This window comes from Symphodus melops, assembly GCF_947650265.1.
Source record: "Symphodus melops genome assembly, chromosome: 12".
Classification (NCBI taxonomy): domain Eukaryota; kingdom Metazoa; phylum Chordata; class Actinopteri; order Labriformes; family Labridae; genus Symphodus; species Symphodus melops.
This window is the reverse complement of record NC_136702.1, coordinates 6,039,014-6,054,652: the sequence shown is the minus strand read 5'-3', so window position 1 is coordinate 6,054,652 and position 15,639 is coordinate 6,039,014. Positions and strand designations below refer to the sequence as shown.

Genomic DNA, 15,639 nt, shown 5'->3' with positions numbered 1-15,639 from the left:
TGAATTTATTTAAATCGATGTGTTTTCTTTTCCTTTCGTTCTCCTGACACAAAACATTTTTCTGGCGAAAATAAAAAGGATACGAACAAATCATCCATAATCATGACTGAGTGCACTATCGTATTTTTTTTGTTTAAATATTTAAAATGCTTTAATTAAAACAGTCATTACAAGTGCATTTAGAATTTGTTTGTTTGTACATTACTGACATATCTTGGTAAGCGATTATTTTGGCGGGGGAAAGGGGTGGGGATAGTAAAACCTCAGACCTAATTGGTAAATTGTGGGGGCCATTTAATAAAAAATTATGTAACAGTCCATATTCATATAAAGTAAAGACGAATTAGAACAATACAAATGAATATGATATATATATATATAAACATCCAACGACCCATAGATAAAGCCTTTAGAGAGACAGCCCTGTTGCACAATTGTCCAGTAAAGTAGGTCTATTTTTTGACCCCTTAAGGAGCTGGGCAGCTTTAGAGTAAATGCTATTCAAGGACATGGATCTTCTGGTTTTACTGCTTCTTAATTTAACTTTCTTATCAGCAAAGTATAGATTTAAGTCAATTACAAAAGCATTATTGTATCAACTTTGAGTGTTAAGAGTCAAAGGCTTCTTCTGATTGTTCAGAAAACTGCATGGAAGCAGAGAGAGGCAGTGACATTTTTAATAATCCTTATTCAAGAGCATATGTTGATCTTTTTGTTTTCTTGAGAAAGTTCATCAGCACATCAACACCTCACACTCAAAAAAATGTTTATATTTATCATTTACTTATCATACAATTATCAGAGTTTAGGAATACCAAGTCAGAAAAGATTGCATTTTCGCACCTATAGTTTGATTTATTCTGAACATGTAAGATCAAGAAGCCATGATGGATCCATGAATAAGGCTCTACTGACTCATGGTTTAGTCATGAATCCTCACAGACAGACAGACATACAGACAGTCATGTATTTTTTTGTCACTGAAATGAAGTGTCATATAAAGCAAATAGAGGTTATAGAGTGGTAGGGTAAAAAGCTACTTTTAACTACTGGAGAAGTCAATCAGGTTTTTGAATAGCAACAATTCGTAGCTGTAGTTATCTCACAATGTCTTTGACAATAAAGTTTGAAGATTCATAGAGGAGTAGATATAGATATAAGCCTTAAATGTCTGTACAGACTAACACTAGAACATGCTTGTGAATAGCTAATAAATAAAACATTCAGAGTCAAAGACAACATGACCATCATCAGCAGTCGGTGTGTTTAGCTGTATGGATTTGCGAGTTCTTCTTTTTACGTCTTCTCGTCCATGTTGTCCTAAAACAGTCTGGAAAGGATACAAATTGTGCTTTTTCTATCAAAAGCAATTAATTGGATGTAATTAAGCACGTGAATTGCCTTTCTCCATTTCCTTCAGTAGCCCATTATTTACTGATTTGCATAGTCCCTTACAGGAAGTTCTTTATATTTACTTACCAGCAGCTTTTTCAGAAATCATGGGACCCATAAACAATAAAACACTTCTTTAGAATCCCCCTGTAGGCATTTTCATTTTTGTTATCAGCCACTTTCCAATTTTGAAACAATGAAAACAGCGTATCAAATAAATGTTATGTAAATGATCAGATATGAAAGAATCTATACATGTTCAAGAAAGCAGCGTATTATTACCAGAGACTTATAAAATGTATAAGGTGAACATCAGTCAGAGTGATCCAAGTAATAATTTATTGTTTCTTGCAATTTACAGAGCTTCATTTATCCATGACCAATCACAACAACCAACTTTAAGTTTATGTCATCCGAGATGCATTTAACTGAAGCAGGGGGAACTACCTGGAATAAATGCAGCACAATTCTTCTCAATCAAAGTACAGCAGATTCTTATATAATTGCATTTGTATATTCAATATATACACATAGAGTTCATTTAACTTAAAACACTTTCAAACAGCAAGACGAGAACTACAACTTCACACGGGCACCAGACAAACATCATTCTTTCAGAACATTACAATAGCTTTTTTTTTTCTTCTTCTTTTAACAATAAAAAATACAACTGCAGTCAACAGGGGTAAACAAATGAAACAGTTAGTGCGGAGGTTGAGTCAAAGGGAATGATGTGAGGTTTAGGGAGGAAGTCTGAGTTTGTTCACTTGCACATCAGTGGAGGATTATACTGAACCGCTTCATATAGAATCATTTGGAAACCTTTTCTTAACTGTTAAATTATTTGTCCTTCACCATGTCAGTGTTGTAAACTAAGACATGATTAAGAATTATTTCCTTCCTCCCGTCAAACTGTCATAGTATTTTTTTCACGAAACACGACCTGACACACAAAAAAACCCACAAACATTCACTAGAACGATCTAAGAGGGAGTGTTTCAATGGACGGGAGGACTCAGTCCATCCTGATCTTCTGATTGGTCATCCTGTAAATGATGCTGTCGTATCCTGGGTCCATGTTCCACAGGTTGTAGGATACAGCGATGATGGCCAGAGCCAGAGCGATCATCAACCAGAGGACAATGTTGAAGACCACAGCGTAGTGGAAGTTGTATTTGTATGCAAGGTTGTACGGGCTGCCAGGGTTACTCTGCAAAAATCAGATTGAGACATTTTTAATCCAGAAATAAAATTTGTAAAGGTTAGACTTTACACTCTGTAACTGTAAATGCTTTAAGCAGAAAAGTGACATTAAGGGGTGCAGTCACACTAGGAGATCTGCTCTGTCGTGTTGTTCTGCGATGTCTTTTTTTTTTCTTTTCCCCATAAACAAAGCTTCTTGATCATGTTAAGTCATGTATGGTTGTATACCAACGTTATGTAAAATCGTAAATGTGCTCAGGCCCGGTTAGGCCTGGAGCAGTGAGTGCAGGCCAGCGGGGGAATAGGGAGGGGGGATAACGCAGTACTGGAATAGCTCTGCCCTCCCCTCTGTCACCTCTCTCTTTATATAGAAGCGATCAAGCATTTTTGGTTCCTGGCATATATGATACAAACCGACAAGGATGGACTAGAACCGGCTTAATACTTAATGCAAAGCGCTAAAGGTTTACAGTATGTTTTTAAAAAAAGTTCACGCTTTTATAAAGCCGACATGACACACCATTGTACAGGAAGTAAAGAAACCAATCTCAGGCATCTTTCACACACGAACTACAAACATTTTCACAGTTTGACATAAAGTTCCTCTGCATCAGACTTACAATCTGTTTGGATTCCAGAATGGAACGGGACTTCCTGGTCAAAGGAGCCTCAAAGCTCTTGACTGTAACGACCTCCACCACAGCGCTATTGCTATAGAGGCCGTATACATCTTCTGCAAACTACGAAAAAAGACACAAGAATCATTACATGCAGATATCTGAATAAAAACTAGAAATACTCAATACGCATCCTGGGAAACATCAACTTACTTTCTGCAGAACAGAGGCGAGAATGGCAGTGGCGTCACGGTACTGGGGAGAGTCTTGGCCGTAGACCCGGCTTAGCTCCTCCAGTCCGGACAGTTCCAGAGAGTACAGGTCAGGGGAGTGGTCCTTCGCCAAGTGCTTGTGCCTCAGCAGCTGCAAAAACAGAAGAAAAAAATGGGTGTTGGAGCCTCGCAACTGAGTAGGACTATCCTTATTAAAGAGACAGAAAAATACTTTTTTGTTATCTTAAAGCCTTACCAGAGCTGTGATATCATGCAGAACTTGGACCTCAGACAAGAAGAGCAGATCAGCCTAGAAAAGGAAATTATTAAAGAGCAAAGAGAAAACGGAATCCAATCATTAAGTTGACAAAAACAGCATTAGTTAGGTGAATCTGCTGACTTTGTTGTTAAAACTAACAGCTATACTGCTGTATATCTTTTTAATGTGTGTTGTTAGTACTTTCTGCTAAGTATATGAGGATAGTCTTTTTAAACCCTTTACTTTTTAAAGTGTTACAGAAGTAGGTAATGACCATTCATGTCATGTTAGCTGCTACAAACAAAGTACATTCAAATAAACAAATGTTCATTCAGATGGGATGTAGAACCAGTACAGTCCTTTGTGGCTACCAGGTGGCTGCAAGACACTGACCTCTACGTTTCTGCTCAGGGAGTTAAGAGGAAGGGAAGCGAGCACGGAGCCATCCTGGGACAGACGAGCGCGGATCTGCTGAAGTGTGACTGGAAGGTCCTCAAACACAGCATTAGCCTTTCCCAGCATATACAGCCTCTGAAAGAGAACAGGTAGGTACAAAGTGAAAAAAAACAGCTAAACCTAAAAAAGTAACTATGTGAAGTTTAATCCAAGTGTGTGTGTGTCTTTAAGTAGCTTTTTTTATTTATTTTTTTATTTAAAGAAATACAAACAGGCGGTTTCATCACTTTGAGTTACAAATTCCCAAAAGTCTGGGATAAATCTGCACATTTAGAACAATCAAAACAAACAGTTAAAACTATTTTAACAAGACTCTCACTGTCTCCTGTGTTCTCATTACCTCCTCACTGGGGGCCAGCTGCAGCACGACAGGGGTGTCCTCAGCAAACAGAGAGTGCACTGTCTCTGCAACACTGTCCAATGTGAAGGGCACGGGCTGCAAGGAAGAACAAAACACACACCTGCTAAGACAACTTACAATGGAGGTTTTGGTAATGTTTGCAACAAGGCATTATATTTGATGAACAAAGCCTGATATTAGTCTAACTTACATTCTCCAGCGGGTAGGAGGCCACACTCTGAGGCAGGTCCAGGCTGTCCACTCCTCTAACCACCACCAGAACATTAGCTCGGGGACGCTGGAACAGCGGACCAGCCTTCAGGCCAGGCCAGGACAGATCCTGTACAAATAGACACGCGTTGTTAAGATAAAAGCTAGCACAATCATGATCATAAACCTCCAGTAGGCCATGTATTTTCCTGTTACACAAAAAAGTTTACACAGGAAAGTTTGTAATGTACATGGGTTTTTGAGAGATTCTTAATCTTAATTCTTAATCATGAGAGATTTTCAAATACTTTTGTAGATACACATGAATATCAAAAATTTGGACAATTCTTTTTTGTTAAATGATCATAGCACCTCTTGAACAGAGAAGCCCATAGTTAAAGCCACCAGGTCAGGGATCTTCTCTCCAGAGACGGGCCAGTCTCCTTTCTGGAAGGATACAAACTCTGGAGCCTGCAGTATAGTAAGACTGTCTCCATGGACACCTGCGAGATGAAAAAGAAAAGACTGTTAATACATATAACACCATAAATACTAAGTAAATTCAAACAAGTTCATAACCGACATGTAAAAAAGACATTGATTCCTCCTCAGTATGATTGATGATGTCCATTCAATCAACCCATGTCTTAACATTTTTATTTTCTGCTATTAAAACCATTTCTTCTTGTGGTTTTTAAACACTGGACTTGTTCATGTAACTTAAATCATTATAATAAACTTCCTGGACAATGTGTGCAGCAATTTCTTTGTGAGAACACGTGCATGCTAGTGAAGCATAATATATGAGGAAGAGACTTTACCCTATGGTAAAGGTTTGAATAGAAACAAACAAATGTAAAAATACATTTATATATAGCATCCAAGCATTACTAATTATTACATTAAAAATTAAGCATTAATAAATATACATTATTAATACCTAATTTGCCTAACTGACATTTTTTAGAAATATCCTTTTCTTCCTAAACTGTTGTTTTATTTTACAGAAACAAAAGCATCCCTCCTGTTAAGGAGTAATGTCACTTCCTGCAAACACGACTCAGAGAGGTTTAAGAGACAGAATTAGGAGTAAAGATGAATATTACAGTGTCTTGAATGGGGGCTTAAACTCGTGACAGAGAGCTGATGGTGAATGTTAAAGAGGAAGTGCCAGTTTACAGGAGGTCACGTGACTGACAGCACAGTGTCAAATGGTAACCAGATAAAAGGACGCACACAACTTTATATAAATATATATAAATATATACACATCAGCCAAAAGAGAACAACTGTCATCCTTTTTCAGAAACTAACCAATCATTTAATAACATCATATTCACTGCTGGGCGTTTTCGGTTTGCTGACATGTTAGCAACACGCTACCTATTTTATATTGATATGTTCAATAGTAAAATAAAACGGCACATAACCCCAAATGTAGTCAGTTTTTTTAAGAGTCTATATAATTAATTTAGGGGTCGTATATACCTTTCCAGTCGGTTTAGACATCTAATCAGTGACTTCAAGCTAAACTACAGTGCTAACAATGTTAGTGAGCTATCGTTGATAAACACGTTAAATACAAAACTCCACTGTTGGTTTTTAGCTAAAAAAATCAAGCTAATACTTTCAACAGCGTTTCATCCATGATTGTATATTTCTCACCGGTTGTGGCGAGAAAAGAGAGGAGAAACACCGCGGAGAAAATAGCCTCCATCCTTCGACAGTCTGTCAGCGACATCTTTCTCCTCGGTGCTGCAGCGATCAGCTGACCACTGACGTCACCAGACGGCCTCAGAGAACTCTTCTTCTGTGGTGTTTAAGAGATGCACTACTGCCACCAGCTGAATAACAGCGAGACAATACCTATGAATTATTTGCAGCAGAGCACTCTCCGGGCCCTGGGTATTTCTTTTGAAGCTGGTTATAAAATAAATGCTCTTAATGTCACGGGGAGATATCCAAATTAATTTTCAATGTTAGAAGGAAAGTAAACTAAACAGTGAGGGTAGTTATTGAAGGTCAAGGTGAGTGTGGTTGAATCTGGTTATGGTATATTTTATTGAACATAATTCATTGATATTAGAAGAATGTGTTGACTCATTTAACAATATAAATCCAAAAGGACTTATTAAACCCATAAAAATTCTTAAAATGGTTAAAATGCAAGAAAGATGCATACTATTACGTAGTTAAATTTTGTTGTTTTTGCTTGATTTAAACTGCAAAAGAGCTGTCAAACTGTAATTCCTGACTGTTTATATCTATTGCAGTTTCATTACAATCTTGCAAAAGTGTGATTTTTTTAAAACTCAAAGCCATCCTGTTGGAGATGGGCATCCCATGTGGACTGGAATCCTCTCATGTGCAAAGACTGGATTTGCCATGGTTTGATTCCAACCTGTGCCAAAGATCTATTGACAGTTTGATTTGATTGATATTTCAATTAATAGGAGCCACAGGTTTGTAGACCATCATCAACAATTACATCAAATGAAATAGGTCTGATTTATTTTACTTTGGTGCCTTGTTTTTAAGCCACAAACTGTCATAATGTTGTTGCAGCTGAAAAAAATGAAAAGGCAGATTTAACATAATATCTCTCATGATTGGTTAAAGTTAATCTGAGTCAATGAAATAAAATCTTAATTCATACAATTGGGTCAATTGACAAGTTCTCCAACATAAATCATACAGTGTGTTCACCTATAAGAAGGTCACCCGTTTCATTTCTTATTCAGCCTTGCGGCAGAGTGAACCTCCTGTCCGTTCTGACTCTCTGACTCAGGTCTGCCATGCTGAACTTTTCTTCAGGATCTCAATTAGCTGTCTGACAGCCTCTTGCAGCTCCTTGACCTTCACCTGGAAAGGTGAAATCAGGTAACTCCTTCTCTGACTGGAGACTACAGCTACAGTTCCAACTTCATACTTTCAATGATCGGTACCGTTGCATTGTTAGTGATCATTTTTAATATAAACTTAGAAAGTAGTTCCTGAGGTTGATGGTGATTTTAATCAGCTTAATCCTTTTACCCAATATTTGCATATCTATTGCTCAAGGGGCTGGTTTACTCTGAAGCTCCATGGTCATTTAAACTACTCCTGAATTTTAGTCTGGTTTTTGTCAGCCTGCCAGCAGAGCACCAATGCACCATGCAAGTGAATTAGACAAAGCTGTTGAGGATGTAGTTTTCATTCTCTCTCTATAGGTGAGCACAGTATGTTTTTAAGGGATTAACTTTCCTCAAACAGGAGGATGTGGTGGACTGGTGTATGTCGCAATCCCCGAAAACAAACTACAGAGTGCCCATTGCATGACAATAAGATATGTGTTACTTATTGTGACAGTGGGACCAAAACCCGGCTAGTTAGTTTAGTCCATGTTTTGGTCTTTTACTGAAATTATAAAATACTGAAACAGCGATGGGGCCAACCTTGCCCTGTTGTTTATCCTGCCTGGATGAAGACGATAAAATGTTCTCTTTAACCCTTGTGAAAACATATGAAAGAAAAATACAGGACTACTTCATTTTTTGTTAAAGTTATGTTCCCGTTCATCCATCTAGGCTGGATAAAACCTGTTCAGGTCACCAGTCATCCAGTTATGTAGTTGAGTTCAACTTAATAGAAAACTGAGAATCTGTAACTGCTTCTGCACACTGGGGGGCGCTACAAGCACAGAGATGCTGCAACTATAGGAGGTTGTGGGATTCTCAGTCAAAGCTGCAGCAAAACAATGAAGGACATGGACAGTACAAAAGTATTCCAAGAGATGGCAATACAGGATTGTTTTATTGTCCACATCTTAGACACTCAGGCACATCATACAATAATGATGAAAAAAATATTTGATCTTTAAAGGGCAACCTGCTAAACTATTGTTGTTATCCTCAACCCGATTGAAAAGAAAACGGGAACAAACTTTCTCTTGCAGTTTGTATATTTTATTTTTAAGCAACTTCCTTTGTAAAATATAAATACAAATTAAGAGATATTTTAATTACAAAGTTAAAACAAAAAATGAACACACCAAAAATTACTTTACTGCAGTCACTTCCCTGTTATGTACAAGCTCTGTGCTGAAGGGGAAATATCAACATCATCTTAAAACTTTATTATACAAACATTTTTGTAGTTTTGCAGACTACACAGGAAGCAAAAAACTTGAACATTAAAATAAAAAAAGTTACAACAGAATCACCCCTGAGGCCAAAGCCGGCGCTGAAGTCTGAGGAAAAAAAAACAAACAAACAAAAAAAAAGGACATCATGTGCTTCCTATAAACACAAATACCACATTCAATAGCACTGCCTCTGTTTTATCCTGTACAGCTACACACTGGCACAGTGTGCTGCGTGCTCACACACTCCACTGACAACAAGACCTACACCCTGTTGCCATACAAAATCTCTCAGAGAAGAGTCGTGAGCAACATCCGAAAGGAAAAAAAATCTCGTATTATTTATATATATATATTTATATATATTTATGAATTTATACATATATTAATTTATAAAAATAAGACCATTATTAAGTCACAAATATTCTGAAACTCAGTTGTCAGAGGGTAATGTTTTAGCAGCCCAGTTAGCCAGCGGGTCAGTCCATCTATACAGTGCACCAGTGCTGATCCAGAGCAGGGCGTAGGCGTAGGAACTAAGGGTCAGGTCTAAGGCAAATCATCATAACCCTCTGCTTGGTTCTAAAGAAAAATGCAGTCGCTAAGGATTAAAGTCCAGGTGCAGTAGTTTTTGGGGGTCAAGACGAGCTCAATTTGCCAACAGCCTTGATTTTTTCCTTCAGTTTGTCCCCAGCGTGGTCCCAGTTGTCATCCAGGCACTCCAGTGAGGAGCCCAGCAGCGCAGCCAGCTCAGCGCTGTCTTCTACTAGGTCCAACAGGTCCTTACTGTCTGGCTGGAAGCCCTCCAACTCCTCAGGGCAGGAGAAGAGCTGCGACAAAGAGGCCTGCCGGTAAAACTCTGCCTCTGCTACTGTCACCACCTCCATGTGGGGGAAGGCTTGACGGAAACCACGGGCTGACATCCGCAGCCGACGAAGTACGTCAGAGAGCAGCAGCCAGTTCCTCGGCCTGAAAGAGAAAATCCGGAAAAGATTAGGAACACAGATGGGGTAAAAATGTTAATTAGTATGTCTGCTCTTGGGATGATACTCACCCCTGGGAGAGGGACACCTGGATGTTGTAACAAGGCAGCAGAGGCCGGTCAGAGAACTCAAACTCAAACACCTCCCTTTTGTCATCCTCATCCTCGTCCTCTGGGCCTGGAGGGTCGGCCAGGATGTCATAGATGCCACCCTCTTCGCTTGATTCTGACACAGAGAAGAAAAAAAAAAAAAAAGACGTTATTTTTAGCGGACATCCAGACAGTTTAAAATAAAGACTCAAGTCATCAGAGTCATCACGGGTACTCACCACACACAGCGCTGCCATAGAATTCCCAATAAATCCCAGGGTCGTCATCCGAGCGGCCCTGAAGGTCAGCAAAGTAATCTATAGAGAGAGGAGAGGAGAGGAGCCTGTTATTCAAGAGTCAGAGCCCTGGGGACAGACAAGCAGGCAAATACAATTGCCCTTTAAAGTCTGCAGCAGAAAAATGGATAAAGAGCACAGTAAAACAGAGGAGGAGGAGGAGGAGGGGCCGTGTCAAGAGAGAAAAGAGAAACAAACGGAGCAAATGTTTTTGGGGGGGGGGGGGGGGGGGGGATGGGGGTGAAGAGGAGGAGGGGGGAGGTGGTGATGGTCAGGGGCCAGCGGCTGTACCACGGGGGAGGAGAGCGACTGTCTCCGCCGGGCGAGAGAGCTGGCTCAGTTCAGAGCCGAGCTGCCAGGAATCAAACAAGAACCACACACAGTCGCAGCGCGCACACATACAGGCACACAAGCTGGAAACAAACAAGCAGAGAGCGCTGGATAAGCACACACAGCGAGAGCAAAGTGTGTGTGATGAGCACACGCATGCACACACACATTTGCAGAGCGAGAGCTGGGCTTTGTGCCAGCGTTGAGGCGTGGGGCGTCTGGCGTGTGTTTGGAGGGATTAACGGCCTCCAGATGAGTGGGACCAGGTGGAGGGAGGGCAGCGATCGCTCGCTATCGCTCATTTTCTCTGCTGCACGATCCCCCCCTCCCCCTCCCTTCCCTCTCTCTCTCTCTCCCTGCTCTGTCAATCTAGCTGCCATCGATCCATCCGTTCACGCTCTTTTCAAAATTCAACACCATCTTTCCAGCCGTAGACGTATAAATCTCCCTCTTTTGCAGCAAACCTGTTCAGCGTGAACTTACACTTGTTCATTTTCACCCTGATCTCCCTTCCTGTCTCCTGCGTCTCGTCTCATCTTTTGCTCTAAAGCCTCTGGCGTGTCTCAGATAATCGGTTTTAGCTTGTTAGATGTTCATGTAATATTAAGCAGCTGGCTTCGGAGGAAGTGTGCGCGTGTGTGCTCTCATTTCCTCCTCCTGTACACAAACTCTCTGCCTTCTCTAAACTTTAACTGCAAACATTCAGACGAGCACTCTCCAACAAACACACACACACACACACACACCCTGACTACAGCCAACGTCATACTGTAGTGAAAAGACACATTCAGGCCCCGTCACGCACGCACACAAAAGCAGAGCCTCCAGCCAGAGTGGAGCCCGTTTCCGCACGTACACTGAGCAAACACAGTTGGCGTTGCTAAGTAACCAGATAGAGGAGCTCTGAGGCAGCAGCACGCACCCCGACGGGCTGAGACTCCCTGTCTAACAGGTGGTCGAGGGAGGGAAGGGGGAGGGTTCGGGAAGGCAACAGGATGACAGAGAGGGACACGTCTTGTAGCGGCAGTAGGGAGGAGGATGAGGATTTACAGAGAGGGACTCAGACCAACAGGTTGCACAGAGGTCAGAGTAGAGGAAAAACAGCAAACAGTGAAGAGCCAGGACTGAGGACGTTTGGGAACTGTGTAGTAACTGTCCTTTTGAAACAACCCACCTCTGTTATCCACACTATAGTGAACTTTCGTTCTCAAAAACTAAGTGTTCATTGTACAAATAAATCTTGGCATTTGCATTCCACTTTGAGGAAAAAACATCCTTTTATTTGGCTGATTGCAAAAGAGTTCAATGCAAAACAAGAAAGAATTGTACACTTAAGGCAGTAACAGCAGTTTATGCAGCAATTCTATCCTGTTTTTAGATCCCAAAAGAAATCCAAAGTCATTTACTGTTATTTCAGGGTTTAAGTCATATGGTGTAAGCTCCATTTTCACTCAACAAACCGGTGTTACCCTTGAAAGATGAATGTGAATGCTTTGCAGTTGCTGCTTCTACTTGGATGTAAATCATCTGTATTCACGGGTAGTTTAGTACCAGACATATTTCTGATTTACACCAATACACCAAAAAAGACAGACTTCTATAACAGTCCTAAAATCCACTACAAGAACAAGCTTCGTCTTCTAGCATTGGATAAATCACAGCAGCTCAAATCAGAGTCAGGAGCTGAATAAGCCTGATGGCAGAGGGTAAAGTCCTCCATTTCCACGTGTGCTCTCGAAATGGACAGACGGATACGCTGAAAATGTCTGCGGGGGGGGGGGGGGGGGGGGGGGGGGCCTGCTGGGATCTTACCAGTGAGGAAGTGCTCCATGCTGTCACTGTGGGTCATCTTGAGCAGGCCACGGCCAGAGTAGGTGGCGAGGGTAGGGTCAGCGCCATAAGAGAGCAGGATTCGCACCACATCCAGGTGGTCGTTCTCCACAGCATCGTGAATTGGCCTACGCACATGAAATGGACATCATCCTTAAAACAAACATTTTGGGGGGAAAAGACCCAGCAACATTTGTCTGGGGAATAATGAAATGGCTTTGTCCATACGGAGTTTAATGAGGCAGTGTGAGGCATCGAAACTATTTTACTGTCAAAGTTATTTGCTTTCATGAAAACTCATTCCAATATCAGCATGTCATAAGTTTATATATAAGTTTTCCCATCAAACATTTTTCCCATGTTTGACATGTTGCTGCTCCTTCACATCTCTCCTGCTGCTCTATTTCCCCCTTTGGTTTACCAACATATTGAGGTGATGCTTTTTAAGGAAGCGTCTGGTCTCAGTAAAACTTAAATAGTAAAATTATCAAGTTAACAAACTTCTTCATGGTTAATAAAAGCTAAACTCACACACAATGTACATTTAAGGCCTTTGCAAGGTTTAAACCACATTAAATCACTGATCTCCTTCAGCAAAGATAAAAATCCATCCCACGTATGTTATGTGCAAACTGAAGTGATTTAATTGACGACTAAGTCTGGCTTGCCCTTTAAGTGCATGCGAAAAAAAGCCAGGACAATGTTGTCATTGTGCACAGAAGATGTGTTTATGCAAGCACAAGTTTCTGTGACTGTGTGCATATGAATGAGTGCGTTTGTTTACCTGGTGCCATCCTGTGCACTGCAGTTGATGTCAGCTCCGTAATCCAGCAGGTGCTGCACGATGCTTAGCCAGCCGCGAGCGCACGCCTCGTGGAGAGCGCAGTAGCCGGCGTAGTCTCGATGATTCACCTCGCATACTCTGTTCTCCAGACAGTACAGCACTACCTCCTGAAGAGAGCCAACACAGAGGAATAGGAAGGTTTAGTGGCGACAACCCAAGCAACACAAGAGCAAACACACATGCCAGACAGAGCAGACGCATAAGCAAACAGTCCTTCCCTTTACAGTTCCTGTGGGAGAGAAATTAGGGAGAGGAGGAACCGAGTGCGTCGGGCTAACACACACGCTCACTCACAAATGCTCCATAATGCTAACGCTGGCACCAGAACACGTCGAGGAGACTAAGTGTGACTCAACTGTATTTAGCCTGCCAGATTCTGCGAATGTGTGTGCGAATGTGTGTGCGAATGTGTGCGTCTGTGTGCCATGGTTGGGCCTGGACTCCACTGTGGCAGCCAGTTAGGATGGCTGGGATCTGAACACAGCGTAATGGAAGCTGAACAAAGAGATTTGATAGAGGCGCTTAAGAGTTGGAAGCGTTTTCTCTGGTCTAGGGCTGTGACAGTTGGCCATCCAGCACTAAGTAGTCAGACTGGTTTTTATTGTACTGGAGCTGCGTCTGCTGCAACTAAAACAGAGCGGAGAGCGAGAGACGTCCAGCCGTTTGGTGCTATTGGGCCTGTCCGAGTATGAGAAAAGTCTGTGTTTTACACTGCAGGTATGTTTACCTGTGTGGATATGCAACTTATTGAGAAACTGAATGGATAAAACAACCAAAAAAAACAAAAACCTGTTTATATATTTATCACATATATTAATATGTATGTGAATGCAAGGCTCATGCATGCAGAGACAGGCAAACTGTTCTGCTAACAGTCCTGTGCCAAGGGGAGGAAAGCTGCTCATCTGAACCTGGGGAATGACTCCGAACTTCCATTTCTATGCTAATTCTAGCCTGCTGTGGAGTCCAAGTGTTTATCTCACTCTCTCTCTCTCTCTCTCTCTCTCTTTCAGCGCAAAGGGGATGGAGGGAAGGAAAGGACAGGCAGTGAGAAGAAAAGCAGACCGACAGAGGGATGAGAGGAGGGCTGGAGAAAGCAGAAGAACGGGAGAAGGGAAGAGGCAACACCCCAACTGATGACAGATTAATGAATCTGTGGATGGAATCTGCTGGGGCTGTCCTCTGGGCTGCAGCTGATAATAACAAGAGATGAAAGGCTGTGTGGCAGTTGTAGTGCGAAGTGTGTGTGCGTGTGTGTGTGTGTGTGTGTGTGAGTGAGAAGAGAGGGGGATGAAGTGACAGGACTGAACAGAGGACGATTGAGTCGGGGAGGAAGGAGAGACAATGAAGATGGGGGAAAAAGGCGGGGGGGGGGGGGGGGGGAGTGAAAAGTAGAACCACGAGAAAAAAGTGAGCAAGAAAAGAAGTGCAAGAAGAAGAAGAAGAAGAGAAACTAGGGTGTAGGGTTTGGGGGGTGGGGGGGGGGGGGGGGGTGGGGGGGGGTGAGACGAGAACGACGCTCCAACTGGTTTTCACTCGCTGCCAACACTCTGTTTGCCTGCTGGAGAGAGATTCAGGAACGCTGTGCTGACGCTCCCCTCTGGGGGATTCCACTCGCTCTCTGTGTGTGCATGTGTGTGTCTGTCTGCGTGAGTGAATGAGAGCAAGTGTTAGAGAGACTGAAGGGCAGGGAGTGTTGATATGCAGCTTGCCTGAGTGCGTGCGTGCGCGTGCGTGCGCGCGCGCGCATGCGTTTGTGTGTGTGCATTTTTGTGGAGCAGACGTGTCTGTGTGCCTGGCTGTGGAGGAGGCGTAGCACTAAACCTCCGAAGCCGTGTTTAATATCACTAGGAGAGAGCGAGGAGCTTAGCACAAGAGCCCTGGCTTCCCGCCACACACACTCACAGCCGCACAGACACACACACACACACACACACACACACAAACTCCTCCGCAGTAAAATGAGACACCACCCCCCCTCCCTCCTCTCTCTCGCTCTTTCCCTCCGTCCTCTAATCTCCCTCTCTAGAATGCTTCCCTGCGCTCGCCTGCAATCAATGCATCACTCAGACATTTAACCCCTTGCGGAGTTGCCTTGTATGCTCCTTGCGTAGAACAGTGTGTGTGCCAGTGTGTGTGTGTGTGTGTGTGCCAGTGTGCGTGTGTGTGTGTGTGAGAATGTGAAAGCGTACTAGATGTAGTAGTTGACGCATGAGTGATTTTCCCCGTGCAATGAACAGACGAAGCAGTAAAGAGTGGGTGCGTGCCTAGACAAGTGAAACGTGTGTGTGTGTGTGTGTGTGTGTGTGTGTGTGTGTGTGTGTGTGTGTGTGTGTGCGCGCTTGATGAAGTCTGTTATATGACTGTGCTGGGGGGGAAAGAAGCCTGTCAATCTTGCTCCTAGTGATTTCAGTTAAGTTGTTCAGTCTCACACCGATCCACTCACATTTATTCTTCT

The 15,639-nt window shown here is 42.3% G+C and overlaps 2 protein-coding genes across 5 annotated transcripts in view; both read right to left on the bottom strand.

Annotated features, from left to right (window-relative positions):
* Positions 1 to 1,708: 1,708 nt before the first annotated feature.
* On the bottom strand, positions 1,709 to 6,483 carry atp6ap2 (ATPase H+ transporting accessory protein 2). Its single transcript, XM_079358160.1, has 9 exons — positions 6,355 to 6,483; positions 5,062 to 5,192; positions 4,691 to 4,819; positions 4,480 to 4,575; positions 4,077 to 4,214; positions 3,681 to 3,734; positions 3,426 to 3,575; positions 3,216 to 3,335; positions 1,709 to 2,602 (listed from the first exon to the last, which is right to left on the bottom strand). The coding sequence occupies exons 1-9, from the start codon at positions 6,428 to 6,430 to the stop codon at positions 2,408 to 2,410; spliced, it is 1,089 nt and encodes a 362-aa protein (XP_079214286.1). The 5' UTR covers positions 6,431 to 6,483; the 3' UTR covers positions 1,709 to 2,407.
* A 1,979-nt stretch (positions 6,484 to 8,462) lies between these two features.
* Positions 8,463 to 15,639, bottom strand: part of bcor (BCL6 corepressor) — a 32,334-nt gene continuing 25,157 nt past the window's right edge. For all 4 annotated transcript variants that reach the window (XM_079356838.1, XM_079356841.1, XM_079356839.1 and 1 more), the window contains 5 exons: positions 13,122 to 13,288; positions 12,320 to 12,465; positions 10,121 to 10,198; positions 9,864 to 10,017; positions 8,463 to 9,778 (listed from right to left, as the gene is read on the bottom strand). In XM_079356838.1, coding sequence (XP_079212964.1) covers positions 9,448 to 9,778; positions 9,864 to 10,017; positions 10,121 to 10,198; positions 12,320 to 12,465; positions 13,122 to 13,288 — 876 coding nt within the window. In that variant the 3' untranslated portion in view covers positions 8,463 to 9,447. The remainder of the gene's footprint in view (positions 9,779 to 9,863; positions 10,018 to 10,120; positions 10,199 to 12,319; positions 12,466 to 13,121; positions 13,289 to 15,639) is intronic.

What these genes read in the sequence shown, in the direction of transcription:
- atp6ap2 (XM_079358160.1), bottom strand. Translation starts at nt 6,430, where the DNA reads ATGTCGCTGACAGACTGTCGAAGGATGGAGGCTATTTTCTCCGCGGTG. An exon ending in CTCTTTTCTCGCCACAACCG is followed by an intron (nt 5,193 to 6,354) that starts GTGAGAAATATA and finishes TTCATCTCGCAG; the next exon opens with GTGTCCATGGAGACAGTCTT. An exon ending in TGCATGATATCACAGCTCTG is followed by an intron (nt 3,576 to 3,680) that starts GTAAGGCTTTAA and finishes CTGTTTTTGCAG; the next exon opens with CTGCTGAGGCACAAGCACTT.